Here is a 15,509-nt window from a genome sequence, read left to right on the forward strand (position 1 = left end):
ACTGTCCCAAATAGGAGATATTCACTGGGAAACAGATGGAAATACTCCTCAAGACATATATGTATCAAACAGTATAATATAACAGTATCAAACAGCTATTCTAAAGTAAGATGATCTTTAACCACTGAATAAAGCTATTTCTGCAAAGGCATAAAGATATCATACAGGTGACCATGGAAATTTTATACACATTTAATAATTTACTTTTATGCTTATCCTGGCACCGGTATTTATTATAAAGAGAGATTTACTTAGTGTGACATTCATGTAGATCATTAAACAAAAACCATTCTCTAAATTTGCCAGTTTATGATTCCACATTCAGTCAAGTCCAACAATTACAATGTTGTTTATTATGATTAAGACAGTTGAGAACGTTTTTCTGTAATTTCTAGTGTGACAAACTTGCCAATTATCCATTAATGATGGAAATGTTGCAATCCCTGTGTTTCCCATTTTTTGTGTATCTTGTTTCTGATTACTGTGATTGCAACATCAAATACACACTCTTGTAACCCACACAACATTTTACTATCTTTCAGAACAGTGCCACACCTGGCATTACAGCATCTACATATAAACAGTGGCTGTATTGTATCAGAGATTATCTCAGAAAGTCACGCATTCCTGGAGGAAGCTCAGAGCCAGTGTGGGATTTGTGAAGGTATGAAAAATTATATTCATTAAAATCAGTAATAACACTGTTTATAGTGTATCATCTATATCATAATTTCTGGATTAGTTTAAAGGCCGTTATATTTTGATGTAATGCCGATTGACAGAGTGAATAATAATTTCTGTTAGTAACTGTAAATGTATCTACAAACATCTTTAGAGAATCAAAGATATAAAGATCAGGCATCAAAGAAAGAAAAAATATACATTATATTGTCATTATTAACCTGATGTATTAGTTTAAAAAAGTTATGGCCAGGTAAGGTATATTTACTAAACAGATTATAGAATGTACAGAGCTGTGAAAAGGTTTTTGCCCCCTTCTTGTTTTTTTTAATTATTTGCATATTTGTCACACTTAAAAGATTCAGATCATCTAACAAATTTTAATATTACACAAAGATAATGCAAGTAAATACAAAATGCAGTTTTTAAATGATGATTTCATTTATTAAGAGGAAAAAAAGCTGTCCAAACCTGCCTGGCACTGTGTGAAAAAGTATTTGCCCCCTAAATCTAATAACTGGTTGTGCCACCCTATGCAGCAACAACTGCAATCAAGCATTTGCAGTAACTGGCAATGAGTCTTTCACATCGCTCTGGAGGAATTTTTGTCCACTCTTCTTTGCAGAATTGTTTTAATTGTTCAGCCACATTGGATGGTTTACAAGCATGAATGAACTGTTTAAGGTCATGCCACAGCATCTCAATCAAATTTAAGTCTGGACTTTGACTTGGCCACTCCAAAACCTTAATTTTGTTTTTCTTGAGCCATTCAGAGGTGGACTTGCTGCTGTGTTTGGGATCATTGTCCTGCTGCATAGCCCAAGTGCACTTGAGCTTGAGGTCACAAACTGATGGCTGGACATTCTCCTTCAGGATTTTCTGATAGAGTGCAGAATTCATGGTTCCATCAATTATGGCAAGTCGTCCAGGCCCTGAAGCTGCAAAGCAGCCCCAGACCATCACACTACCATTATCATGTTTGACTGTTGGTATGATGTTCTTTTTATGAAATGCTGTGTTGGTTTTATGTCAGATGTATCGGAACACACACCTTCCAAAAAGTTCAACTTTTGTCTCATCAGTCCACAGAATATTTGCCCAAAAGATATTTTTTGGCAAACGTGAGACGAGACTTTGTGTTCTTTTTGGTCAGCAATGGCTTTTGCCTTGGAACTCTCTTTTGAATGCCGTTTTTGCCCAGTCTCTTTCTTATTGTTGAATCATGAACACTGACCTTAACTGAGGCAAGTGAGGCCTGCAATTCTTTAGATGTTGTTCGGGGTTCTTTTATGACCTCCTGGATGAGTCGTTGTTGCACTCTTGGAGTAATTTTGGTAGGCCGGCCACTCCTGGGAAGGTTCACCACTGTTCCAAGTTTTCTCCACTTGTGGATAATGGCTCTGGGTGGTTCGCTGGAGTCCCAAAGCCTTAGAAATGGCTTTATAACCCTTTCCAGACTGATACATGTCAACTATTTTGTTTCTCATCTGTTTTTGAATTTCTTTAGATCATGGTATGTTTTCTCTGTAAGCATGCTTCACTTTGTCAAACAAGTTCTGTTTAAGTGATTTCTTGATTCAACATCTGATCTGGCAATAATCAGGCCTGGGTGTGTCTAGTGAAGTTTAACTCAGCTTTCTAAAATAATGTGGTTAATCACATTTCATGATTTCAATGCTTTCATGATTGGGGGGGGGGGGGGGGGTTGGGGTAACGTGTAAATTAGTTCCTCTGTGTATGGTTAAAAGTGGGGTTTAGAAACAGCTGTGGTAGGTGCATTGTGAAAAACCCCTATAAAGAGATATACTTCCTTACAGATCAGCAGAACATGAGATCATCTGTGTGCATTGCTCTGGTGGTTCTGGTTCTGCCTGTCGTGCAGACATTTGTGCCAGTGGGCAGTGGCAACACGCATGTGACCATCACCGGCAATGCTGTAATGAAAAAGATCTATGAAGTATGTAAGGCGGTGGCTGAGTCAGAAGGAAGACCATTCAAGCCATCAGTGAGTATGATTTTGATTTAGTTTCACTCTCTCATTCTCGGGTTAAGTTCATGGGTTAAATTCTGAATGAGCAACATTTTCATCTCCATTTTACGTGTCATAGGGCTCCTCTGCAGAAGAACTACTGCATGCATGTTTGAGTACAAACACTGGTCAAGTGTCAGGTGCCAAGTTCCATGAATCCCTGAATCAGATTTACATGCAGAATGGAATTGTGGATCGTGACTATGCATCCAGTAATCCACATCATTTCAACAGTGAGGCTTTTACAAAGGGACATTCTCTGATCAGCCAGGGTGTCGCCGCAGTCAAAGCCAACATTCGTGAAGATAACTTACAGGCTGCTCGGGAAACACTGGGAAGAGTCTTACACACACTGCAGGTGAGAGAATCTCTCTGATACTTCAGGTAGCTTTCATTATTAAAAAAAACATGCTGTAATATTACAACCTAATTGTAAACTAATGTATAGATATGTCTCTTAGGATTTTTACAGTCATAGTAACTGGGTGGAGCTGGGCTACAAGAAAACTTACACCAACCTCATTAAACCAGATCTCACCATCGACAATGTTGCAGGTAAACTATTGGCTTGCGGCAAATAAGTTTGATTAAATGATAATGCTATAAATCACCATTGTTATAAGATGATTTTGTATTAAGATAATAAGACAGACAGACAGACAGACATTATGTTCAGTCCTGGTGTTCCAGTCCTTAACAAGTGTCTTGATTTGTCTAAAAGAAATATTCTAAAGTCTAATTTATGTCACATGTTTATTGTTTTGACCTTTGCTCTGTTACTCTTTTCTCAGTTTGTTCCTATCCATAAATCACTCCACTTCTAATCAAATACAGATTTTATTTTAATGAGTTAAACATAAATGTTAAAGTGCATTTACCCTCCTTTATGGAACACCTTGACCTATTTTAAATTTCATTTATTTTCATTATTTATATTATTTCACTATCAGTTTCACTTTGTTTAGCTAATACAGCCGTGTAATGTGTTGTTTTATCTAATCTGTTCATTAACATATTTTTGATTTATTTTAATTGCATTTAATTTGATTTTATCCTATTTATATGTTTTCTGTTTTAACATCGTCTTTATAGTACGCTCTTCCTCATCATTTTTTTTAAATATCTTTTTTATTTTTATTTTTTACAGACTTATTGTCTGTATTTCCACATCTTTCATATGATCATCGACATTAAACTTAATCTGAAATATTTTTCCATTCATTGAATTTATGCTTTTTGTTGTGTGTGTGTGTGTGTGTGTGTAGAGGTGGACACCCCAACCTGCAGTGACTGTGCCAGTGGTACTTGCTCGAACCCCCTGCTGCCCTCCATTTTGCAAGAGAAGAAACTCACATCAGGATACATGGGCCTGAATTCTCCCAACAAACATGGCAGAGCAAACTTTCAAATTTTCTACTGCTGCACGTAAAGTGAATTGCAATGGCAGCTACAAATCTCCCTTTGGTCCTAAATGATGTCAGCAGCTCCTTTACCCAAACATATATAATAGATTAACTAAAATAACAGGGATGAGAGGAAAAAAAGCAGACCTATGTTCAAGAAGAAGTCAGAAACTATAAAACGATTCCAGATCTATTGCATTATCTATCTATCTATCTATCTATCTATCTATCTATCTATCTATCTATCTATCTATCTATCTATCTATCTATCTATCTATCTATCTATCTATCTATCTATCTATGTTCACATTTGAATTTAAACATATGATCATTAGAATAACAAACTGGTTTTGTTTGCTTTAGGTAAATGCAGTCATGGTGGAGGTGCTGATCTTAGCAGTACCCAAAATCCTCGTGGTGGGATAAATAAAGATGAGCGCCTTAGCCATAATGCAGCTTTACACGACACCGCAGTCGCACTGGCAATAGATGCTACTGTTGAACTCCTGGAGGATGTTCGTGGAGCTGTGGGCAATAAAAAATATCTGCGGTAAGAGAAAGGACTGAGTGCTGGAGGACATGTAAACAACATGTAGAAATTGTCGTTTTTTTAACTTGCTTTCCCTGTGTGTTTTATCTTTCGTCTATTTCTGTTTCAGGATGATGGGCATCGCTCGTACTGCTGTCTTGTGCTTTGTAATTGATACAACAGGCAGCATGTCTGATGACATCGCCGAAGCTAAGAGAGTTGCACACAGTATCATTGACAGTAAGAAAGGGACGCAGGATGAACCTTCAGAATACATATTGGTCCCGTTTAATGATCCGAGTAAGTGGATATGCATTTAATCTGTTCAACATTTGTATATTCTTCCTGTTTAAAAGGCATCACTAGGAATATCGTTAGCCTATCAACTCCAGAAATTCAGTTTTCTTTGCTCCCAGCACACATGATCCAAAATATTCATCCATTCATTTATTCATTCATTCAATCATTCATTCATTCATCTTTAATAACACATGGTGGACATGGTTGACCTTGAGCCTATATTGAGTGCGAAGCAGGAATACACCATACACATATACTGTTTTTACACATGGGTCAATATAAGCTGAGTCAGGTGTTTTAAGTATAGGGAACACTCAAATTTGTGCAAAGCGGTGATTACATTTTAAAAATAGAAGCACAGATACAGAGTTTTCAATTGTGCATGCTTTGTTTCTCTTTGGGTTCTTTTTAGGCTTTGGACCACTTATAAGGACAACAAACCCAGATGTAATGAAGAGCGAGATTTCAAAACTCAGTGCGAATGGTGGTGATGATGAACCAGAAATGTGTTTGTCAGGACTGCAGGTGTAACTTGCCTGTGGGCAATTACTGACATCCTGAAAATCCTCCATAGACTAAATCACAGTTGAGTTTGCATAGCTTTGAAATGATGCATTTGTGTTTCTGTCTCTCTCAGCTGGCTCTGACTGGAGCTCCTGCCTCCTCTCACATTTATGTTTTTACTGATGCCAGTGCAAAAGACAAGCACTTAGAAAGCACCATCATCGCCCTTATCCGCAGCACCAAGTCCACAGTAAACACTTCAGTCTTCAAATGATAATTATTTCAAATATTTTTTAATGTAAAATGTTATATATTTTATACAGAAATGCTTTTTTTTGTTCAAAAGTGTGTTATTTATTTTAAGCATGTTTATTGTTAGTACCTGCAGCATGATGTAGCACCTTTTTAACTACTGCTTCCCTCTTATGCTCAGGTCTCTGTCTTCATGACAGGAAAGGTAAGATTTGCAAGAGCTTTGGGCACACAGGGACGCTCAGGTTTCCAAGTGTACTATAACTTGGCTTTGGCTTCTGGAGGTCAAGCAATACAGGTCACAAAAGCCAACCTGCCCAGTGCTACTGACATCATCTTAGACACCTCTACAGCTGCCTTGGTAAGATAAACATATTCCTCTCCTACTCTATTGTGGTATACCTTTACACAATGTTGAGAGATGTATAAGAGCCCTCCTTCTCGTTTGCTTGAGGATTTTCCTAAAGTTCTAGCCACAAAGGTGGTACTCATCTTCTCCTTGTTCATTCCTGCATCAAAGCCACAATTATTGCAGAGTCAAGATTATGTTTATCTCTGTAATTAAGGATGAGTCAAATTCTCACACTGAGAAAGGTAAACTGTGGTGGCTGGGATCCCAGTTTATTTCTTCATTGTGGCTTATTAGTGTGACTTATTTTGTAGTTTTGGTAGTTTTATACTACTCCTTTAAAAGCAGACTGTAACAGAATGGTATCCTGAAAAGTTCATTACTAAGCTTTCATATGGATAAAGGCCTGGCTTTGAAAGATTCTTTCCTCTCTACTACTATATTCTGCCTTTTTCTAAAATATCGGCTATATGGTTTCATTGTACAGTAACTACCTAAGCACTAGGGCTCCTTACATGCAAGGGATCTTTTATTCTATGCATTGAGTGGAGGACAGGTATAATACAAATCTAGTAAGCTCACAAGGGAAGAGAATACTTAAATGAAACCTGGTTTACAGTTTGTTTTTTGCAATATCTGAAGCAGTCCTGGTTTCCATTAAATCCAAATTCAGTTATTCAACCATGTGTAAAAGTCTTCTCCTCCTATATCTTGTTACTACCACTTAATGATTCGCCATTGTTACCTTGTGTCAAGAATGAGAAAATGAGAATTAAATTTTCTCTCCCTGGTGTGTTACTTGTCTGTTTCAGGTAACTGTCCTGCAGCGAGCCAGGATTCCGGGTCGTGTGGAGAATTTCCCCTTCCTATTAGATGCATCGTTGTCCAATGTTACTGCCTATTTGACAGGAAATAATCTCAAGTTCACTCTGTATAATCCATCAGGTGAGTCCAACATAGCTTTTCGAACTGTACTTCACAGATTAGGCTTGTTATAATATTTATTATGATCATTTTTATAACACCAATTATATTTCACATGAATGGTTTTAGTAAAGAATAAAAGGCAACTCCAACTTTAATTATTATAACTGGGAAAGAAGATGAGAGATTTTCCTTCAGTTTAAAATATTCTCCTAAGTACAACACTGACCTGAGATTAACATTAAACTGTGTTTATCAGGTGTGTCGCAACCTCACACTGTAAGTAACGGACCTCTTGCTACGATTCAGACTGTAGGGAACCTGCAGCGGCTTCACTTCAATTTAAATGAAACAGGCCTGTGGAGCATCAGCATGGAATCTACAGAGGCCTACACTATCAAAGTGACAGGTGAGCAGGTCTGATAACTTTTGGACTCTTTTCTGGTGATAAAATTCGGAATTGTCAAGGCTGTAATCCAACTGGTTCTCTGCATTTCTGTTTGGATTCTATTAGGAAAAGGCATTTGCATTTTCACATGAACACAGGGACAGTGAATTTTTTTGCAATATATTACTGAATCCCCATCTTTAAACAAGCACTTAGTGGCAGGTAAACAAAATAATCTTGCATGTTTGCCAGCAGCCTGTGGGGAAAAGGTCAGCCATATGGTTGGTCATCTGGCAAATTGCCTCTTTTGTCAAATTAGTTGGTTCATGGACATGTGAGTTGTCAAAAGACTCTGGTGTGACATCCGGCGAGATTAATCCTACAATTGCTACAGTAAAAAGAGTGCAAAATGAAGTAGTAACAGTTCACCACAGTTTCTAGTTCACTCTTATGAGTGACATTTTTTGTCATATTTCAAGATAGTCATTTAACATGTTACAAAGTAGTAGTAGTAGTAATAATACTACCTGATAATATTCACTAAAGTGTTGGTTTTTTTTTCCAAATTCAGGTCAAAGTGCAACAACATTCATTTATGACTTTGTGGAGGAATTCAGCGGACCCCACTCAGGATTTGCTGTTATTGAAGGTCGGCCCCAGAAAGGTTAGAGCAATCATTATATTTCAATATTTCATTTTACTCTCAAAAAGAATATAATAAAAGGCTGCAAAACTTTCAACCAACTGACCAGAAGCCACTGCACAATAAATGTATGAAAAGCTATTATTATTTCATAATGGCACACACATTCACACCTATTTAGCATAGGTGTAATGCTTATAGCTGGATTTTGAGGACTCTTTGAAAACACAGACATAACACCAGGAGTGAAGAAGACAAAAGGTTTATTGAACAACAAATTATTAAATATACTGTCTTCAGTATATGTACTCACTCGTCAGTATCTTGGTCGCTGAAATTCAGAAAACAGTAGCGAAGTCATGCTGGTGAGTGTTATATTCTGATGGCAAAGGGTATAAACAGAGAGGCAGGCAGAAACAGGTAGGCAGACAGGCAGACAATTCAGGTCCAATAATTCAGGCATGGGTCAGAACCAGGTTATCGGTCAGAATAAGCTTTCAGATATAAATCAGGATCCAAGCCTTAGTCCATAAACAATTCCAGGGTCTTTCAGGTACTCACGGCTGGCAGGAATCAGGCAAAGGCACTCTGGTACTCACGGCTTCTTGTTTCAACTGAGAGACGTGGATGGTGGGATGCATGCGCAGTGGTCTGGGGAGTCGCAGCTTTTTATTCTTTACCCTCAAAGACAGCCATGCTCGTTGTCCCACCCTATACAAAGGAGCAATAGATCGTTTCCGGTTGGCAGATTTTTCTTATGATTGGACAGACCTCAATAGCTGGGCTCGGGCTTGTCTCCAGGCTAGATGATACCATTGTACTTCTGCTCTGGTAGAGGGCACTGAAGACTCCTTTTCCTGGCTCTCAAAAAGCGGCCGCTGGTACCCATACACCACTTGGAAAGGTGTCAACCCTATGGAGGCAGAGGGGAGAGAGTTATGAGAATACTCTACACAGACCACATTGCGGGACCATGAGGTGGGATCTCAGGAACACAGAAGCCAGAGGCTGATCTCCAGCTCCTAATTCATGCGGTTGCTTTGGCCATTAGATTGTGGGTGGTAACCTGAAGACAGACTGACCGAGATGCCCAAAAGCCTGCAGAATTCTGTCCAGAACTATGCAGTGAATTGAGGTCCTCTATCAGAAACAATGGCCCTGGAGATGCAATGAAGCCTGAAAACGTGTTGCACCAACAGGAGAGTTGTTCCCATTCCAGAAGGGAGATGTGAGGAACTAAATGAACCAGCTTGGAAAACCGATCAACGAGTATGTGTGAGTTATGGTGAGTATTGTGAGTATCGTGTTATTACCACTGGAGGGAGGCAGACCATTGATGAAATTGCTATTGCAGTGTGAGACCAGGGCCGTCTGGGAACAGGCAACAAGTGGAGTAATCCAGCAGGAGCTGTGTGTATTTACTTAGACTGGTTTTATGTTGGGCATGCAGCAACAAACTCTCTGATGTCTTGAAGTAGAGTGGGCCACTAGAACCTCTGTCGCACCATGAACCGGGTGCGGGCTGTCCCAGAATGACATGTGAGCCAGGAGGAATGGCACCATTGTAGCAATTGAGCATGGAGATGGTCTGGAATGTACAGTTTATCCCTAGGACAGGCTGGGAGAGCGGGAGTGTGGGGATTGAGGACAAGCTGTTCTATGTCTAACTTGGTGATGTTGGGACAGACTGAGTGGGGAAGGGTCTCTGAGCTTGTTGTGGGTTAAGTCTTTTGGCTATCTTCAGATATTCTTTTTATGAATAATTTTTAAAAAAAAAGTTTTTATGATCAGTCCAAACTATGAAGGTCAGTCCAAACTATGCTTTGCCCCCTCAAGCCACTCCTTCAGTGCCAACTTGACTGCTAGTAACTCTGTACCCACGTCATAATTTCTGTCTGTGGGTGACAGTTGATGGGAGAAAAAGGCACAAGGGTGGACTTGATTATCTTTGTTGGCTTGCTGGGACAGCACGCCAAGGTCCGATGCATCTACCTCCACAGTAAGCTGTTTGCGGGGATTAGGCAGAGTCAGAATCGGTCCTTCAGTTTGGAGAAAGTAGCCTGTGCCTCTGGGTTGCAGACAAACCTCTTCTTTGAAGAGGTGAGCTGATGGAGTGGGCTAGCAATAGAGCTGCAACCTTGAACAAATCGGAGCAAAGCCCAGAAACTGCTGAAGAGCCTTTCGAGTTCCAGGTACAGGCCAGTCCTTTACCGTCTCCACTTTGGCTGGATCCATCTGAATACGGCCCACAGACACTATGAAGCCCAGAAAAGACAGTGTGTCAGAATGGAAGTGACACTTCTTTGCTTTCACAAATAACTGAATTTACAAAAGCCGTTCCAACACCCACCGCATGTGTCAGGCCGAACGGCATCACCAGATATTCATAGTGACCAGAAGGGTTGTTGAAAGCAGTCTTCCACTCAACCCCCTCGTGTATCGTGTATGACAAGATGGTATGCTTTGCGTAGGTCCAGCTTGGTGAAGATCACTGCATCCTGTAAAAGCTCAAAAGCAGAGGATATTAATGGAAGTGGGTACCGGTTCTTAATGGTGATCTGATTTAGTCCCGTGTAATCAATACAAGGTCTAAGACCTCCATCCTTCTTGCCCACAAAACACCTGCTGGACATGAAGATGGTCGAATTAATCCAGCTGCCAGAGCCTCATTCAGGTACTTCTGCATGACGTCCCTTTCATGCGTTGACAAAGAGTAGCGACGTCTGCAAGGGGGATCGATTGCGCAGTTACAGGATCGATGAGAGGAAGAGATGTTGCTCTAGCCTTATTGAAGACCTCCTTGAGGTCTAAATAGACCTCTGGTACCTTGGAGATGTCCGGAAACAGCTCTTCTTTCTCCAGTGGATCTTTCAGAGACTGTTGCGGCTGCAGAGAGACAAGTGTTAGAACAGGTTATGCCCCATGCGAGTATCTTGCCTGTTTCTCTGTCTAAGTGAGGTTTGTGCTGTTTAAGCCAGGTGATTCCAAGCACTACAGGAAGCTGGAGAGAGTTGATTACAAAAAACTGTATGTTTCCTTGTGGTTTTTGAGTAACATGGTGATGGGTTCGGTGACTGTGAACAGGGGTGAATAATGTGGTTATCTAGGGCATGTACCTGAATGGGTGCCTGCAGATCCTGGAATTGGAAGCCCAGACTTCAAAATTGTAATTGCAAACACAGGAGACAGAGATTACAAACAATAACCTGAACTTATGATTAAACCCTGCATCAACATGCCATTGAACAAAGCATTAAAACTATAACTATGAACTAATCAGTAATAACAGCATGCTGAAAAATGAATTCAGTCATGTTAGTTGCTCATCCTGACATTTGTAAGCAAAAGTTTATACATATTCATTTTCATGTTTGCTGGAGAAACATGTATCTATTTAATGAATATATAAAATAACAATGTAACATCACCGCCGGCACCTGTCTGTCAGAGGGAGCCTTCGTCCAAGTTCTGATGCCTCCAATGAGGAACGCTTCCGGGTTTTACAGACAATTAAGCAGTGTGTTTACCATGCCATGATGCGAAGTATTGTTGTGGCAACATACCGAGCCGTTTTCATTGCCTTTTGCATTCTAGTCTCTAGTTTTCATTCTAGTTTTGCATTCTAGTTTTCTGACTTTCTTGCCTATTCCTGTTTACGAATATTGCCTGATGTTTTGGATTATCTGATAAAGCCTGCAAATGGATCCTACCCAATGCACCTCTGGCGATTTGTTACAAATAATAATTTAACCCCCCACCCCCACCCCACCCCAAAATAGTATTTATCTCTCTTATCATTGTTGTCTCTATTGTACTTTAGGCTTACCTGCTAAGTTATTACTGACAATAACTGGACAGAAGGGTGCTGAAGCTCTGAAGCTACAGGAAGTTGCTCTAGTGGAAGTTTCGGATGCCAATGTGGTGAATGGGACCATAGAAGAAATGGGTGGTGGAAACTTTCTGGTTACTGCGAATCAAGTTCCAGAAGGAGAATTTGTAGTTATGATGAAAGGAAAAGATATGACCACCTCAAGCTACTTCCAAAGGCAGACCACAACACAGATGTCTCTGTCTAAAGTCATTATCAAGGTATGACTCTCTTTTTATTTGACAAAGCATTAATAAATGAGTCGCAATACATGACACACACACAGAGAATATTCTATTTTTTCCTTTCTCCTTTGTCCCATTTAATATATTTCATGTTTCCCTCCCTGTAGGCTGTGGTAGGCAGTGCAATGGTGCCAGGAAAAGAATTTGAAGTGCCTTTTACTGTGTCTACTGATGGAATCGGTGGAGTCTTTACGATCAGTGCTAAGAATGACAAAGATTTTCCTCTGAAATATAATCCCCAGTAAATATAGCACTTCATTTAATGATGAATTAAATCAGTGCACCGATCCAAATTTAAGTGTATACATTGGCTTCATATCTAAAATGATCAAAGATTCATCATTCTAATCTTAACAAATGTAGAAACAAGTCTAATACTGGGAACATATCTGAATAACGTATAATATTTCCGTATTATCTCAGACTTACCGTAAATACTGGAGGTAATGCTTCAGGCACAGTGAAGGTCACCCCTCCTGCAAGCACTGCATCAGGAACTGATGTCACTCTGACCATTCTGGCAGAAGGGCCCAGAGCTGAGGATTCTAACTACGCCGTGCTCCGCCTTTCTGTCCTCGCTGAGGTAACTTGCTTGTCCTTGTTACCATAGTAACTAAAACCTTTAAGGGGCCTTCAACAAATTTTAAAAACATTATGAATTGCAAATCATTTCTAATGATAGAGAATGTTCTTCCTATGAAGTACAGACTAATGCAAAAGTGTGCATCCATTTATGACAGAACAAGAAAACAAAGAATTATCGTTTATAGTAACAAGGAATTTAGTATGTAAGCTTTTACAGACGTTCCTTCATTACAACAAATGGAGCAAATGGTATATATATGAAATTATTAATAGTGGGCAAGCTCTGAATTATATTGCTTTAATACTTTTCAGTATTCTCTATTGCAGAGGTTTCCAATCTTATCCACAACAAGCTTGTGTGGGTGCAGGTTTTCAGTCCAGTCAAGCAGGAGCTACATCTGATTCCACCTGTGTGGCTTCCGCTTGGTTGGAATGATAACCTTGCACCCACACCGGCCCTTTCTGGAAAAGACTGGACATCCAGTCCTCTAATACCTTGTGAGTCTGCAAGTCTTTATAACAGCCCAAACCTCTTGCACATTCTTATATCCTACCTCACTCATCTTCTTGTCATAACTGTTCTTAATACAGCAAATTGATTTTTTATTTAAATATCTGTTATTACTCTTCCAAATATTACACATTCACTACTATTTTTTTTTTTTTAACTATTTGTTGAGGACTTAAAGGTATTCAACAAGCCTTATAATAAGACAATAAATATGAAAATATTGCTGTTTTATTTGTTTATATTTTATGTATTATTTATATGTTTTATTTATATTTATTTAGGTAACAAATAAGGTGATTTACTTTTTTCCACTCCAGAAAACATGGGGGATACAAACTTTTGCACTGCATCGAACTCTTGTAACAAATGCATGTAGAGTATACACATTCACTGGTCTTTAGTTATCAATCTTTTTTTTTTTGTGTCCTGAACAGGTAACTGACTTTTCTTCTCCAAAGTGTGAGATTGTTGGTGTAAGTCCTATCTGTCCATCTGACTGCATCCAGTCAACCTGGGACCTGTCTGTCAACATCACTGATGGCAATGGTACTGGTATTGAAAGGATCTACATCCAGAAAGGCAGTGGCAACTTATTCTATCAGTCTGTGGAGGATGGGGGTATAACGGTAGTGATGGGTTACTACAACGCCTCCTGCTGCTCACCTGATGTAATTGTTACTGCTGTTGATAAGGAGGGAAATGTAGGGAGATGTGCCTACACTGTCCAGAGGAGTGGAGGGGTTTCTCCCAGTCTGTCTCTGCCTCTGTGGGCCTGTCTGCTAGTTTCAGCCCTGAGCATTATGCATGATGCGCTTCCATTGTAATGAAAAATTAAAAAAAGAAAAAATAAATGCAATCACATAAAAAAGAAACACCACAAATGAAAAAATGAACACCACAGTGTTTAGGGTCAAATGTGAGTGACATGCTATCATCAGTCCATTTTCTGTAGCACACATGGTTAAAGGGAATCTGGAGTCTATCACAGTGGACTCCAGGCACAAGGTGTAGGACTCCCTGGACTGGGTGTGAACTAATAACAGGACACAATCACACACACACACTTTACACACTATAGACAATTTAGAGATGCCAATCAGCCTTCCACATATGTTTTTAGACTGGGGATGAAACCAGAATACCCTGGGAAAAACCTGAAGCATAGGGAGAAAATGCAAATTCCACATACACACACAGGGCAGAGGCAGGAATTAAAACCCAAACCCCATCTCTGTCAACATGCATTTATTTAACTGTAAAATTTTAACATTTAATGCATTGATATTCTGTGCATTTCTGTTTAAACCCTAGTTACATTGAACCTGTAAAATTATCAAGCTAAATGGGTTTCTCTGTATTATTTGGAATAATATTAATCAAATGTTCCTTCTGAAATCTGCTAAAACATGTTGAGAACACATTCACACAACATACTTGTAAATATTTCAGACACTTACTTTTACCTGATATTCATGTATCACTTAAGAGTAACAAAGATGAAATAAAAGTGTGGTATGGTTTAATCCAAAGCAAAGGGAATTTTTTTGTCACTTTCTCATTCCCTATAATCTTATATAAAGTACACACCAGCCACCAGGTGGATCCCAAAGCTTTTGAAAGAGCTTTAACTGTCAGTTTGCATAAATATTTTTCATTCTTTAATTATAATTCATTATCATTTATCCTGGTTGTGTTGGACCCAGAGCCTGTACTGGGAGCACTGGTAGTGTGATATAAACAGATATAAACCCTGGGAAAAGGGCAGATATAAACCCCGGGACACCCTGGGAAGTTTCTTCTAGAAACTTCTTACTCAGTGGGTAAATGACCATCCATATTTTATTCAACCCTTAATTAAATTTGAGCTGAGCATCTGTTCGGCATGTGTACTCTGCTTATGCTTTGAGTTCATGTGTACAAATATTCATAAATAGACTATATGGGAAAAATTAAGAACAGCTGACCATAACATCCTTCTTTGCTCACTAAAGATCCTATTCCATGGACTGTTTCAATAGTATCCACTCTTCTGGGAAGACTTTCCTCTAGATTAGTGTAGCTGTGGGGATTTACTCATTAGTGAGGTCAGTCACTGATGTCAGGTGAGTCAGTGGGGTTGAGGTCAAGGCTCTGAGCAGGCTCTTAGCAGGACACTCGAGTTCTTCTACTCCAAACATGGCAAACCATGTCTTCATGGATCTCCCTTTGTGCACAGGAGCATCGTCATGCTGGAACAGGTTCGGGTCTCTTAGTTCCAGTGAAATCTTAAAGCTATAACATATAAAGACATCCAACTTC

At 39.3% G+C, this 15,509-nt stretch overlaps 1 protein-coding gene across 1 annotated transcript; it reads left to right on the forward strand.

Annotated features, from left to right (window-relative positions):
- The first annotated feature begins 531 nt into the window (after window positions 1-531).
- Window positions 532-14,635, forward strand: LOC131347605 (von Willebrand factor A domain-containing protein 7-like). The gene is made up of 17 exons (XM_058381782.1): window positions 532-664; window positions 2,499-2,686; window positions 2,790-3,068; window positions 3,172-3,265; window positions 3,976-4,101; window positions 4,477-4,663; window positions 4,773-4,942; window positions 5,355-5,467; window positions 5,580-5,696; window positions 5,880-6,059; window positions 6,860-6,992; window positions 7,231-7,380; window positions 7,931-8,023; window positions 11,823-12,091; window positions 12,223-12,356; window positions 12,539-12,698; window positions 13,646-14,635. Exons 2-17 carry the CDS (start codon window positions 2,510-2,512, stop codon window positions 14,033-14,035), a joined length of 2,772 nt encoding a protein of 923 aa, XP_058237765.1. The 5' UTR covers window positions 532-664; window positions 2,499-2,509; the 3' UTR covers window positions 14,036-14,635.
- Window positions 14,636-15,509: the final 874 nt, after the last annotated feature.

This window comes from Hemibagrus wyckioides, linkage group LG03, assembly GCF_019097595.1.
Source record: "Hemibagrus wyckioides isolate EC202008001 linkage group LG03, SWU_Hwy_1.0, whole genome shotgun sequence".
Lineage (NCBI taxonomy): Eukaryota > Metazoa > Chordata > Actinopteri > Siluriformes > Bagridae > Hemibagrus > Hemibagrus wyckioides.

Coding starts and splice junctions, on each gene's coding strand:
- LOC131347605 (XM_058381782.1), top strand. CDS start 2,510: ATGAGATCATCTGTGTGCATTGCTCTGGTGGTTCTGGTTCTGCCTGTC. Junction 2,687..2,789: donor GAAGACCATTCAAGCCATCA/GTGAGTATGATT, acceptor TACGTGTCATAG/GGCTCCTCTGCAGAAGAACT. Junction 4,102..4,476: donor GAATTCTCCCAACAAACATG/GCAGAGCAAACT, acceptor TGTTTGCTTTAG/GTAAATGCAGTCATGGTGGA.